The 16,058-nt window shown below is 29.6% G+C and overlaps 1 protein-coding gene across 4 annotated transcripts in view; it reads left to right on the forward strand.

Annotated features, from left to right (window-relative positions):
- Positions 1-15,985, forward strand: part of LOC129989263 (uncharacterized) — a 64,643-nt gene extending 48,658 nt beyond the window's left edge. For 2 of the 4 annotated variants that reach the window (XM_056097668.1, XM_056097665.1), the window contains exons 2-3: positions 6,873-6,989; positions 11,376-15,985. In XM_056097668.1, the coding sequence (XP_055953643.1) occupies positions 11,393-13,777 (2,385 nt within the window). In that variant the 5' untranslated portion in view covers positions 6,873-6,989; positions 11,376-11,392 and the 3' untranslated portion in view covers positions 13,778-15,985. Of the gene's footprint in view, positions 1-2,181; positions 2,398-6,872; positions 6,990-11,375 lie in introns of those variants that run through there. The other 2 variants (XM_056097666.1, XM_056097669.1) reach the window with 2 other exon arrangements.
- Positions 15,986-16,058: the final 73 nt, after the last annotated feature.

The following is a 16,058-nucleotide window of genomic DNA, read 5'->3' on the forward strand; positions in this document are numbered from 1 at the left end:
TAATATTTTCTGGTTATAGCTACAAAACGTCGAATTTACGCTTGATTTTTAATTAAAATTCTAATTAAAAATTTAAAAAAAATCGCTCCACGGTGCACATTTCCGACCTCCAAGGTATATATATTCCAAATTCGATAACTGTTTGTCAGACGGTTTGGACTGTAGAGCGCCAACACACACACACACACACACACAAACATGCGCGCGCGCACACACACAAACATACATTGAGCTTTATTTATAAGTATAGATTATCACATCGGGCTTTGGCCAAGGATTCCCGGTCACTTCGCGAAATGGCCAGCCAAAGTAGAAAATACAATATTAATTGCAAGTATTTCGGACTTTGGCCAAACCTCTGTTCGCGAATTGGCCAGCCAATTCGCGAACTGGCTATACTTCGGACTTTGGCCGTAACATATATATTCCTTTTTCCCTTATCATATAAAGTCAACGAACTTGTTCCTGATTCAGAAACTATTTATCGATGCACAGATGAGTGAAAAATAATTAATTCTTGAGCAAAATAAATTTTTTTATATGGATATAGACACAAACATTTTTTGATTTAAGGAAAATTTCAATATTTCCCTCAATTTATTTATTTATTATTACTATAGGATTACTACATCCATCAGATATACTGACAGAGTTTTGGCTAAATATCACAAATTTTCTTGAAAGAACCTTTTTGATACCATACTACTCGCTGAATGAGTCTGCCACCAGTGGCATAGTTTGTGATTCCAATATCAAGATATAAACATCAATGGGGTTGAAGGTTTCAAATTAGGATGGATTTTTTATTTTTCTTGTTTGGTCTTTTAATTATATTGAATCTGTGATACAACAGATTGGTTCAACAGGTACGTTGAACACTGTATTTGCAGAAAGAACTCTATCTACACGAGAACACTTTATGCCATGATGATTTATGCTTTTCTGGATTATACCAATATTCAATATATATAGCAGATTATTTATCTTTTTTGAAAACATTATTTATTATCCTTGTTGCTATGGGCATCATTTGCAAAAGGGTTGAGGATGCAAAACCATTATTATACTTTATTGACCACTTTTTGTTTTCTCTTTATTCTAGATTTTCGTGCCTAGGTATATTTGTTCTCCATTTTTATGGTATATTTTGATATATTAAGTCAATGTTTTCATCCACCATCTGTTTCATCCCAGCTGATAATAAAGTTTTAAGATGGTCATTTTATGGTCAGTGATATCAATTCAGATTAATGATCAGTAGTGGATTTCTGATTAAGCAGCTGATTATGACCGCTATGCTAAAAGGAGGCCGCAGCAAGTCGATTTAAAATTTTTATTTTCCTTACTTGACACATAAATAAGCTTGTAAAAATTATTAATTCTATGCAATATAAAATATTAGATTATCAGCAGTACTTTATCGGGTGTAATTAACTATGTTCCTATATATTTCATTTCGTTCATTTAGTTATTAAAACATTTTTAAACACCAAAAAACTATTTAAATAATATTTTGTACAAAAGTAGATGCTGGATAGTCTGGAGTCATAATGAATGAATTAAAACAAATACTTTTTACACAAAGTTAATAAAATAAAATAAAATAATATCTGAAATAAACAATTAATGTTAAAAGTGCATTAGAAATGTGTTACTATGTTAGCCACTATTTATTATTATTATTTTTTTTTTTAAAAAAAAGGCCTCGTTATGTGTACAACTTAGGTTTTCAAAATAATAAATCCGCCAATGTTAATGAACTTATTCATCAGGTTGTGACATTCGAGATATAAGAAAGCCCACTTGTCTGAAGGGCTGACAAAAACACCAGTAGCATGCCCTGTGGCATAGCAACAATAAGCGGGGCGTACCATGATTTTTCACCCCCACACCATCACCAACAGCTACTCAGAAAGTGTAAATAGAGCTGGGGGAGGGGTGTATGCTCCCTCGTCGTATTTAACTTCAAAAAGAGGCATAAACACTCTAACCTTTTGTTCACTACGGTACCCGCCTCCAAAAATCTTCGCCCCGAGGCATCCCCCCCCCGTTTTGCTCCCGGTTGCTATGCTACGGCATGAGTCATCATTTAAAGGGAAAAGCGAAGCTCTCAATATCAGCTGTGAGTGATCCGTGATAATCTGCGTCTCTTGAAACATAAGAAGACCCGCAAATCTTTTCTCCTATATCACTGTGAAAAACACCCAGCAGCATGAGTCATCGCGTTAAGGGGGGGGGGGGAGACGAAATCAGTGAGTAAATCAGGGTAAGTCTGTCCTGGAAACCTGACATCTGTAATTTGAAGACAGTGATGTTGTTTCAGACAGAAATCGACAAATTCTGCAGTATCCCTTCAAGACTATTAATAGTCCCTTCTGAAAAAGCATATTAAAAAAGGTAAGTGTAATTTTTTTTTATCTGTTTTTTCCTTTAAATCATTTAAACATACTAAATATAAGTATTGATAAATCTAACAAATTGATACAAATATATTAGAGTTATTTGATTAGTGGTGTACCCAGAAGTGCGTACAAAAAGACATATTTACCCACACTCAAGATTTTTTTCTCGAAATTGAAATGTTTGAGGATAATTCTTTTACTATACCATTATCGATGTTCTAAATTTCAAAATAATGTACTTCTTCCCATGTCTTTATTTATTATTTTTTTCCATCAATAAGAGAAAAAAAACCATTTCATCTAAATAAGCTCCTGAGGAAAGAATAGAACAACCTGTGTTGTCATTGAAATAAGTGTTTCTAAGTTATTATTTGTAGGCCAAGGGGGGGGGGGACATCTCTATAAAAGATGTTACTTCTCTAACAATTTTCTAGAAAAGATTCACGGAAGGCATACATTTCTTCCGGTCAGTCAAACTGACGACTTTCTAAAAAGGTCTTCTGAAAATGGCCACCATAGTGTATTTACCACCCCTTTGTAAAATTAAATCGTCCATGAGCGGTAGTCTCGGCTCCTTAAACGAACAGTGGTCAGGAAATCTGGTTTTATCATACTTTCTTTTGCTCAATTTTCTGAGCTTATAATTCTATATCTTTAAATTTTTAAAATCATTTTCTTAATTTTTCGATTCGAGAAGAAACTGGAGGAAACAACTTGCTTTTAAATTATTCTAATTCTGGTGAAAAAAAATTTGAAACATAAATTTGAAGTAGAATAGTGTGAATTAAATTACAGCGAAGAAATAGAAAATCATTCACTAGTGTAATTGTTTCAGACTTTGATTCATGAATTTATAGAAAAATGGCACGTTAACAATTATTCTGCGGAGTTCTACATTCTTTTAAATTCGTTGAGCAGTTTCAATTATGTTGTTATTTTATTTTCTCTTGCATTACCTTTACCTAAGATTTTGCAGTCTAAGGTAGTTCACCTCGTTTTCCGCGATCCAATTGTATTACGATATTGCAAAAGAATTTGAGTCAAATAGAATACCAATTTCAATTCTATTCATCCCAAATTAGAACCTGTTTTAAAACAAATATATGAAGATTATAGAATTGTTCTAACAGGAAGGAAAACACCCATCCGCATTCTAAAATCCCATCCGAATTTTATTTTAGGATTGCAAATTTTAATCAATTTCCGGATGCTGTATTTTATATCTTAAAAAATATATTATCTAGGTGAAAAGTAATTATGAGTTCATTAAATTTTGCAATCAAATCAGAGAATGACCTCCTTTCTGCAGATGAAAATAAATTAGGAATATTGAAACATATTTTTCAATTTTGTCAGATTGCAGTATTAGTATTTTGACTGCTGAATATTAGCTACAAAAAAAAAAAAAAAAAAGAAGAAGAAGAAGAAGAAGGGGAAAAAAAGAATTACTGGCACAATAACTTAGATTAATTACAGTGAACGCTTTACAAAACTGCAACCTAGATATTTTCTCGAATATCCATATACGTTAAAAAAACAAACAAACAATTGTTATTTAACCTGTTACATCATATATTGCTGAAAAATCCTTTTCAAAGACGAAATATTTTTAAAAAATTAAATCTAAAATACATTTAAATGGATACTTATTCACATACATAATATATATCTGTAAGTGAGGGTGAAGTCATAAATATTTTGAAAAATATAAATAGGAAATACATGTAACTGTGTAAAAATTAATTAGTGGAATAATTAATTAAATTGCTTTAATTAATTTTAATTAACTAAAGTAATTAATTAAAATGAATTAGTATTTTAATTAATTATTACCAATTGAATTAATTAGTAATAATTAATTAAAAATATAATTTTTTATTTCATTATTCTTGCATTGTTTTTTAAGCATTGTTTAAATTGTGACCATTTTTTAAGTCAGTAAATGATTTTTTATCAATTATTTTTAAATGGCGTTGAATTCAGGTAAGTAGACAGTTTTGTTCTCATGGTATCTTTATTATTTTTGGGGGAAATTCTTTATGCTCCCCACTCCCAAACAAATTTCTGGGTACTCCACTGTATTTGATTATATCTATTACAAATAACTATCAATATTTTTCTTTCGTCGCGTAGTAATTACATTCATATAAGGTTTTATTTTTATGTAAGTTTAATCGTAAGTAAAAGAAAGTTGAATCGAATGTTTATGAGTATAATATTTACATATAAATATTTATATGTCATCTCTTAGGAGTTACTGTAAGAAACGCTTCTGCAGTTATAGTTAAAAATTATTTCCGAAATTCATTAATATTACTTAATACCAAAAATTTAATATTTTTCTGGAGCCTTTATTAAATTTCAAGCTAGAATGAAATTATTTGGTTTTCTTAATAATGCTGAAAGTTCAGAAGCTAACAATCATTACATTTTGTTTATGAAATGCATTGCTTAAAGATTTCTGTTGTAAAATATTTCTTGAATAGGCTACAATTTTTATTGCAATTATTTTATTACTTTTTTTTATGTCTGTTATGTTGCACTATATGATCAAAAATAATCGGACATCACCGGATTTATGTATTTTTTCCAAATATCCCGGGAAACTTAGAAGAACAGTTTTTGAATTTCTATCATGCAAAATATGTACTTTAACTCGGAATTTACCATTAAGATTCTATTATGAGAGCATTTAGGAGACCGACCAGAAATTGATGAGGGGGGGGGGCATTTTGATTCAATTCGTTGTTTAGAAAGAAAAGATTAAATTCAAACTTTGAACTACATTTTCTTTACTTCGAGTTACAATTTTGTTTATTTTTGCAAAGACAGCACGAATTTTCAGGAAATTTTAAAAAAACCCAAATTTTTCTCTAAATTTCTTTTTATTATAAAATGCAAACTTCAACTAAATAGTACAAAATTCACAGATTATATGGCAAAATATAATAAAAGTATTTTATTGAAATCTGAACTGAATTTATAAATTTCAAGGAAACAGGAATAAATACTTTTAGTAAATAAATTTTAACCGCATATGCGGGAATTATAGCATTTTATTGTTTCCTTAATTTTAAAGCTGAATATATACAGGACAACTTAAGTGAAAATTACAGTGAAATATCATTTGAGATTCAGGAAAATATCGATCTTTCATTGAACTTAATTTCAGTTGCTCTCGAAGAGAAGTTAAATTACGAAGAATTTCCCAGAAATTGAAATCTTTCAAACTTGAATCTTTAAATAATTATACTGAATTCTCTACAAGATAAGAAATAATACCAAATACCGACAGACGACCAGTCCTAGGTTGGGTTTAACTCAAAATTTGATAAATGTCTACACTGTAGAAGTTAAGTCTGTGCATCACATTTTATCCATCTAGCTCTCTTCTTTTTGTTGTTATCGTGTTAACTTATATTCAAACAGGTGGACATACAGACTTCCTCTGAATGAGTTTTGCTCAAAATTTGATAGAAATTTACTAATCTGGTGTAAAGACCATATACCAAATTTCATCAGTCTGACTCAAAGTGGTTTTTAGTCACAGACAGATAGATACCAAAGCATGTAGATTCGTCAAAATCTCGAGGCCGATTACACTTCAGATTATTAGAAAGTAATTAGTGCACAGTAAAAAAATATTTAGTAAAAATATTCTTTATTACCTTGAATATTTAAAGAATTCTCTTCAATTTTAATATAAGGCTTTAATAATACTTTGTCATATATTCAGTGAATTTCGTATTACCTAGTTGAAAACTCAGCGTTTTTTAAACAAAAACCGAGGGAAAAAATTTTGGATTTTTTTTTTTTTTCAATAAAAGTTTTTATATCTTCTCGAATATGCATGCTATATTTATGAAAATAGACAAAAATATTTCTCAAAGTAAAGCAGACCATTATTGAAAGTTTGAAGTTAAGATACCCGACAAGCTTCGGAGACAAATAAAAAAAAAAAAAAACCTTGATACCATGCATTCAGCCTTTGGAAAGCTGCATACATGGACTTTGGTGAGTTAAAATTCAAATAGATAGAGGCCATTTCTGAAAAAAGACTTAGAACTTTTTAAAAATGCAAAGGTAAGTAAAAAAAAAAAAATAGTACAAAGGCTAAGATTAGAAATATAACTAATATGACTATATTTTCAATAAGGCAGGACTATTGTAGGATATTTTTAGTAAATTAAATTTAGATAGTACATTGCAATATTTACTTTTTAGAAAAGTTTAATTTAATTTATTTATTATAGTTTTTTCTCACTGACAGATATGACAAAAATGTCAGCTTTTGAAAAGTCTGCCCACTTCCCCCCCCCGTCCTTTCACACACACACACACACACACAAGAAGAAGAAAAATGAGAAATCTGAATTTATATATATACAGCTGTGTTTATTTGCAATTATGATTTAATATACCATATATTTAAGCCATTATTTAAATTCTGGAATTATCTTTTTATTTTAGGTACGTAAAAAGCATTTCAAAGAAAACTGTATAGAATTTGTCACAGCTTATTGAAAGGAAACAACTGGAGAAACATTGTCGGCCATTTTGAAAAAGCCAAGATTCAAAGAAGCTGCAGTTCGTATTATTTTTCCTGTCTTTTTTATTTGTCATTTACGAAAAAAGGGTTGTGTTGGACCGGTAGAAAGATGAAATTTGAAGGAACAGTGTAAGAGAACTATAAAAAAATCAGCTTTAATATGTCAGTTTTTTTAGTTCTGTACATTAAATCAATGAAAACTGAAAGTAAATTTCAGATACATAAAGAACAAAAATTTATTTCTTGTACTGTTGGATGTTTTGATATACAAAGTAATATGTAAAATTGTCAAGTTCTTCAAATTCAAAACGGCGTCTTGTATAGCCAGAGAAGTAACTATAGTAAAATGATTAAGCTGAATTTATTGAGACATATTACATTGCTCCTAACAGTGAAATAAAGAAGTTACAAAAATCACACAAATTATAAAAGAGCTCGGTCAAAACATCCAATAAGAAAAATGTACACTGTACTATAATAAGAACACAAGAAAAAGTTTCATTGAATTATCTGAAAAATTGAGAAATTTGCAATTAAAATTTTAAATCTTTCTTGATTTGAAAAGCTGTTCGACATAAAATTTATAAATATATTTTCTGGTATTATTTTACAGTTTTTCCGAGCTAAGCAAAGCCAAAATGAAATTTAAATAGAGAAGAAAATAAACACAAACAATTTACTTTATCCATTAGAATTTGTTACTAATATTGTTCTTCACATATACTTTGTGATTCAATAGTTAGTCAGTGAAATGTATGAGCTTGTATTTTTAAAATTCAGAGTAACTGTAACTGTAATTCCTTCACTGTAATTTGATGAGGAAATTAGTGGAAGAGCTTTTAATTTCAAAAGACATGAGGGACTTTTTAGTTTGTCTCCTGTTATATGTCTTTGAAAGATAATTTCTAAAATAATAAGATCAGCAACAACTGCCTAATAAATATTGCAAAATTAAAAATAATAAACACAAGACTTCAAAAACTCTGATGAAACTGAAATTAAGTACATTTCATGAAAATAAAAGGAATAATAATAATAATAAAAACTAAAGCAAATTTTTATGTATTTTATTACGAAGAACAGCAGTGTCACAATGTTTATAAAATACTTTTTTAAAAAATTGAAATCAATATCAGCTAAAATTGATAATGTTTTCCATTTTCTAAAATGTATAAAAGTATTTGTATACTTTAATACATTTTTAAATAATTATTACTTGTATTGTATATTTACTTGCATTTTGTAATGAAATATACTTTCAAGATTTTTTTTGTATATTTGAATTAGATATTGATATTTTCATTTTCTTGATACATTATGTTTGTTTCTTGAATTAAATGTATCAAGTACTAATAAATATATTTTTAAACAAATTGAAATTTGTGGGTAATTTGTCTCTAAAATCTTTTACTATTCGGATATAAAAATAGCAAGGCAAGTGTAATCAATATATAAATAATAAAAAAAGGCAAGTGCATATATATATATATATATATATATATATATATATATATATATATATATATATATATATATATATATATATATATATATATATATATATATATATATATATATATAAAAGTATTATAATCAAGTTAATAGGAAAAACAAAAAATCAAAGTTCTTTTTTGGTTTTAGTTTAAATAGGTTATAAATTTTAGTTGCGATTTCGAAACTGTTTTGTTTCGTTTTCATTTTAGTTTCGTTTTCAAACTTTTTCTTACTTAAGATTGGTTATATATATATATATTCATACCAAAGATCGATGCTTCCTAACTATTGTTCGCCAATGATATGTAATTAATACACGTGCATCGATATTCTTTACTATATTACGAAGAACACATCTCTTATGTGTCAGATTCTGAAAGTAAAAATCTGAGTACTTACTCGTTGCGTTCATGACTTTTTCTAAAATGGGAATTTCATGGGGCGAATGGGGGATAACTCCTTTATTGGAGAATATGCGAGAAAGTTTTGGGTATACCATTGTCTGGGGTTTACTTCTTAGTGTACAAAAGTTGCAAAATTAAACATATAAGAAATTAGCAGAAGAAATCACTCAGAAACTTTCTAATGTAACCTATACTTATAATAAAAATGAAAATGTGTGTGTGTCTTTGTAGGCGCTTTAAAGTCCAGACCGTTAGACCTCAGCTATCACATTTCGCACACATAACCTTCGAGTTTAAAAATGTGCACCTCGCAACATTTTTAAAATTTTTTAATTAGAATTTTAAAAAAATTAAAAATTCAGCAAAAATTTAGCGTTTTTCCGTGATAACTTAATAAAATATTATCGCACAAAAATGATTTTTTGCATCAAATTAAGGTTCAAACATTGGTATCATTAAAATGATGCCAATGATTAAAATTATACTAATGTCTTAACCTATAAATTAAGTTTGTATTTTCAATGAATTTAAAAAAAGTATTTAACCACATTTTTTAACAATTTATTTCTCATAAAATAGAAATAAAACTTAACCTGCATGAGCACGTTAGGTGTGCATGGGAAAAATGAGCTTTTATCAACGTATTACCATCATATTAACAAAAGTTCAAATTAAAAAAAAAGTTAATTATTACTGCATATTAAACCTAAAAAAGTGTAATCTTCAGCACGTATCTCTATGAAATGAAATAAATATGATACTCTCTAAAAAATAAATGCAAGAAAAAGTTTTCTGTGATCTTTTACAATATCTATTTTATTAATTAAATGAATACAGTTTTATTTAAGATAAGCAAGATTTAACATATACAAGATATCTACTCTAATCATGGTCGAGCAACCAATTTGTAAACTTTTAGTAACAGACATACAATTGCTAGAAAATGATCTGAATAAAGTAAATAATTTTATTTTATGTAACTTGCATCAATAAATGCTCTGACAAATTATGAACTTTAAACTTTTACATAGATCCTCTGCCCTGTGAATCATTTTTAACAAAATATCCTTGGATATTATTATTTTAAATAAGATCAGTTTCACTCCAATCAACTAAGTCAATCACTAAAACTGAATGATTTATGAAAAATTTGAATATAATTAGTTTATAAAAACGCACGATTATAATCCTTTTCATCCACCGTCTTAAAAAAAAAATCCAATTAATGTCCAGAGTTTCTTCTAGGCTGATTATTAAATGAAAGTAAGTTTGTGTTTGCGCGTGTGTATATTTATATGTGTTTGTGTTGGCGCTCCACACACCAGATTATATGACGTAGAGCTACCAAAATTTTCCCATAATTCTTTGGAGGATGGAAATGTGCACTTAGTTGCAGAACTTTTTGAAATTTTACTTAGATTTTTAATTAATTAAAAATTAAGCAAAATATTGACGTTCTTCTGAAATAACTTCCAAAAATATTACAGAACAAAACTTATTTTTACATCAACTTAAAGTTCAAAAAAATAATCTTTTTTGTGATGCGAAAATCTTAACCTAATAAATTAAATTTCTATATTTAATGAATTTTTTTAATAAAATATTCTAATCATAATTTTCAACAATTTATGTGGCATAAAAGGAAATAAAATTTAGCTTGCACGAGCACATTATGAGTGCTTGGGAAAAATTATTTCTACAAAGGCTTCTGGAGACATTGACCACTATAGTCCCTGCATAGTAGAGTTGAGTTGATACTCGCTATATAGCTATAAGTTGATACTGATACTCATTTGTACCTGAATATACAATATAAAACTAATACCTTGTATCAGATTGATATAGTATCACTAGACTGAAAATGAATGAAGTGGAAGAGATTACCATTTAATATCAATCGTGTCCATTTAACATCATTGATACTGGTTACATGACACTTCTGCGTACTTGATACATTATCAATATGCATTATCAGGTTGATGTATCAAATTGATACATGATACAAAATTGTCTGATTGATACATCAGACCTTATCAGGCTAATACATCATCCAATCTTATTATCAGGCTAATACTGGAGTTGGATGATACATTAATTGCATACATACATTCTCCAGCTAAGCCTGATTATGTTTAGGGCGGAATGCTATTGCTCTCTCTGTTTGATGTTAGTGATGACATTGCATATATTCTTCTGCAGTTCGTTCAAGAATGTGTGGATTGTTCTTTTACATCTTATCCAACAGGCTGTCTCAAAAGTAAAAATACAACTGAATAGATCAGGTGGCAGCAAAGAACATAGAATTCCACTACTTGCTGACAACTAAGATTCTAAGATATGAAGCCTCAAAAATGCTTTTCTCCCTCTGCCCAAGATTTTAAACAGTTTTATTTACTGTTATATGCTTTAACTTTTGAACGGATTAAATTTTATTCTTTTTTCATTATATGGAATAGGCTTAAATATTTTATACATTATGCATAACGATATATAATATGGATTTAGTTGCATTTATGCATTTTTCAGATGCCCAGAAAAGATCCATGGAGTTAAAAAAGGCAAAAGAAGACAAAGTAAAAGAGACATATTCACTACAAGAACTTTGCCAAACGCCTGATACACCTACAGAGCTGCCTACATCCATAGAACTTGTCTCGAAGATGGATGCAAACAAGCCATTGAGAAATGAGGATTTAATTTATCCAGATATACAACCACACTCTACCATCCTTTTTCAAACCGAGGGAATGCTGGTCGATAACGAAAAAGAAGATCTAATGTCAGAAATTCCAAGTGAAACTTTCAAGCGTCGTGCTGAAGAAGAATTAATGTCCACAAAGCCTAAAAAGATTAAAGGAAGTGATTCGCTTAAATTAATGAAGCCAGCAATATCTGATGATGTTATTATGACAGAAAGCCCTAAAATGCAAAATGAATCCGTCGATTTGATTGATAATTCTCATTCAATCTTAAAGTTACCATGCTCTTCAACTACCTCTAATTGCCTAGGGAACAGATTACCTGACAGACCAAACACTATTAGCATTGAAACCAACAGCATTGTTGATGTTGTTGATATGAAAAGCATTAATTGGCATGCTATTCAAGCAAAAAATAAGCAAACCAACAGCATTGCTGATGTTGTTGATACGACAAGCATTAATTGCCATACTATTCAAACAAAAACTGTGCAAAACAAAACCTGTGAAAATAACAGTGATGCCAATGCCAGTCAGTCTTACATTGATATTTGTAAAAGTATCGATCCTCCCATGGAAAACCATTCTCCTATTGAAATGAAGATTGAAAAGAGAATTTTGAATAAAATAAATGATGAAGATCGATATTGTGTTGTCCATCCCTTGGATAATGATGTTCATATAAAAGTAGAGCAGGGCAAGTTGAATGAAAATAATACTGAAGTCATTATAATACCATCTCATGTTGTTGTCAGTCGGCACCCAGACATCACGTCTTATAATTCTCGTTTACGTTGTGAACTGGATAGACAAAATGATGACAACAGAGGAAGCATTGGCCAAATTTGTATTTCTAATGTTGTTTCAGGTTATAACGCAAAAAACATGTCAGATGTTATGAATGCCATTAATGATATGTTGAATTCTGTTTGTATGAAAATGAATCAAAATGAAAATAACGTACTCAGTGACAACTATGCAACAGTTCCAAATTTTTCTTTTGATGTTAATCCGATAAATATGAATTATGATGATCATTCATCAAAAAATGCCCAAAATGATCCTAATGAAAACTGGGAATTTAATTATAGTTATATGGCAATTCCAAGCTCATCCTCAGTTTCTTATACTGAAATTATTTCTCAAATAAAACATTTGTTGGATGTTATTAATGAACAACAGACAAAAGAAGCGGTTAAAGATATGGCAGAAAATTGTCCAGTTAGCAATGAAGAAGCACAAAAAAATGAGGTTTCTGACGAAAATGAGTCAAACATCGATTCATCCGCAAATGATTTAAAACTTGGTACCCTAGTAAAGATTGAAACAGAAACTATGGAATGTCAGGAAAATGCCTGTAATGATGTGCAAAGTAATGAAGACGTATCACAGAAAAGTACTAACTCTAATATTGAAACCCTTGGCTTTGTATCATCTGAAACGACACTTGCAAATGCACCTATTCTGATAAGTATTCCTTTTTTCTCTGGTGATGATTTCTTTGGTGGTCCATCGATTTTGTGTGAGCCAATATTTTATTCTCCAGCACTTCAATATTTTAATCGTAATACAAAAGATGACATATTTGAACTACCACATACAATATCTGCTCGCTTTTCTATTAAATCTGAGGAAGAAAACCTAGGTGACGAAATGCAACAGAATGATTCTCCAAATTTGCGTTTTGAATCCTGTTCGGAGGTTAGTGAATCATCCTCGATGAGTGTCACTACTTCTCAGACTGAAGACTCTGAGACAGATAATTGTCCATCTACCATTTGTCTATTGCCATCAGATGACAATAATAGAAGTGAAACTTCTAACGATCTGTCGATAGAGTCAAAGGAAAATCCGAATGAAGAATTGTTCTCAAAAGAATTTCTTCGCCAAATACTTAATAATGCCAAGGCTGCAGCAAATTCTAATATTATCGCAAATATTAATGCCTCATCAAATCCACCAGTTGATTCAATGGTTGAGTCAAACATAATTATCGAAGAAAATGTTTCTGGAAACCCTCGTGAAATAAATTTACCTCAGAATAATTCGAATGAAAATATGAATTTCATTACAGATACAAATGAGAAATCGAAGGCCACCATAAAACATTCAGAAATTTCGCTACAAAATTTACCAGTGCCCGGTGAAAATGTTTCGAAACAGACACAAGAAGGTACTTTTAAGCTACCCACAAAGCACTGCGATACTTGTGAAGCTCCTCGAAAATAGATATAAATATCTGAAGGTAATTTATTATCTAAGAGTTCTAAAACTAAAAATTAATTTATGCAAGAAAATGGATACACGCACAATGCAGAACACATTATAAGCCGGATTATCATCTCGGTTAATAACTTACTTCAGATTTTCAATCAATGTACCAGTATCTTCAACTGTTCTTTCTTTCTTTTCTTTTCCTTTTTTAAAAATAATTTTAAACAAAACAGGAACTTTTTTAGAAGTCGCTAGAATTATAATCTACATATTTGTATTGAGACGTCTTTACAGAATGTGAGTAAACTCCGCATTTTCAATACTGAATACTAGTGAAATTCTACTTTGGCTAATTATAATTCTTCTACATAACGTAGAGACTGTAACTGTGAAAGATTATCCGTTGCTACTAGATAGAAAAGTAGCTAGAAGATAGATTAGTAACTAGATAGAAAGATTAAAATAAATTAAAATGAGGGAAAATCAGACAAAATATTGAGACACTTCAATAAAGTCTTATAATATCCTGTAGCAATTTCCTCTTCCTCCAAAGAAGATTAAAAGATTTTGTGATATTTTAATATCCAGAAGTTCTGGAGATAAAAATTAATTTATACAAGAAAACGGATACATGCACAATGCAGAATACATTATCTGCCGCATTATTATCTGGGTAAATAGCTTACTTCAGATTTTCAGCCAATGTGCCAGTATCCTCAACTGTTTTATTAAAAAATAATTTTAAACAAGAGAGGAACTATTTTAGAAGCCGCTAGAATCATAATCGACATATTCGTGCTGACTCGTCTTTATAGAATGTTAGTAAACCCCACATCCTCAATGTTCAATGCTAGAGAAATTCTAGTTTGGCTAGCTATAATTCTTCTACATAACATGGAGACTTCAGATTTCAGAGACTGAGTCGTCTTTACAGAATATTAGTAAACTCCACATGCTCAATGCTAGGGAAATTCTAGTTTGGCTAGTTATAATTCTTCTACATAACATGGAGACTTCAGATTTCAGAGACTGAGTCGTCTTTACAGAATGTTAGTAAACTCCACATCCTCAATGCTCAATGCTAGGAAAATTCTAATTTGGCTAGTAATAATTCTTCTACATAACAAGGAGATTTCAGAGACTGAGTCGTCTTTACAGAATGTTAGTAAACTCGACATCTTCAATGCTGAATGCTAGAGAAATTCTAGTTTGGCTTGTTATAATTCTTCTACATAACATGGTGACTATAACTGTGAAAGATTATTTATTACTACTAGATAGAAAAGTTGATGTTAAAATAAATTAAAATGAGAGAAAATCTCACAAAATATTGAGACACTTCAACTAAGTTTTGTAATATCCTGTAGCAATTCCCTCCTCCTCCGAAGAAGATTAAAAGATCTGAATATTTTTATATCCAAAAGTTCTGGAGATAAAAATTAATTTATGCAAGAAAATGGATATACGCACAATGCAGAACACATTGTCCATCGGATTATCATCGCGGTAAATAACTTACTTCAGATTTGCAACCAAGTATCTGAACTGTTCTTTCTTCTTTTCTTTTTTAAAAATAATTTTAAACAAAAGCGGAACTTTTTTAGAAGTCGCTAGAATTATAATCTACATTTTTGTGCTGACTCGTCTTAACAGAATGTTTGTAAACTCGACATCTTCAATGCTCAATGCTAGAGAAATTCTAGTTTGGCTAGTTATAATTCTTCTACATAACATGGTGACTATAACTGTGAAAGATTATCTATTACTACTAGATAGAAAAGTTGATGTTAAAATAAATTAAAATGAGAGAAAATCTGAAAAAATATTGAGACACTTCAACATAGTCTTATAATATCTTGTAGCAATGTTTGTAGAATTAAAAAGAGACAACTAATAAATGTTTGAATAATGTTAGTTCTGAGTATTTGTTAAAGCAATTTGTCAAGGAGCTTAAATAGCAAAATAATAATTAATATTCAGCAGATAATTCATTTTTTAAATGTGAATCATCTGCTTCATATTACATATATTTTTGCCATTTAAATCTCAGTGCGTATATAAGTATTTGTTGAAAAGAGTAGCATTCAGAAAATTCTTCATGTTTTTTCCTTTTAAAAACAAAGCAGAGAACATGGTAGCTATGATGAATAATTAATTGATCAAAAGAATTTTAAAACAAAACAAATTGCTGCTTTTATGGATTTAATTCGATAATATATCAGTCTAAAATCTGAATCCTTCCCCCTTCTTCTTGACTGTTACTGGACATAATGGTCTATTTGTTTTACTATATCAA

This window comes from Argiope bruennichi, chromosome 10, assembly GCF_947563725.1.
Source record: "Argiope bruennichi chromosome 10, qqArgBrue1.1, whole genome shotgun sequence".
NCBI classification, from domain to species: domain Eukaryota; kingdom Metazoa; phylum Arthropoda; class Arachnida; order Araneae; family Araneidae; genus Argiope; species Argiope bruennichi.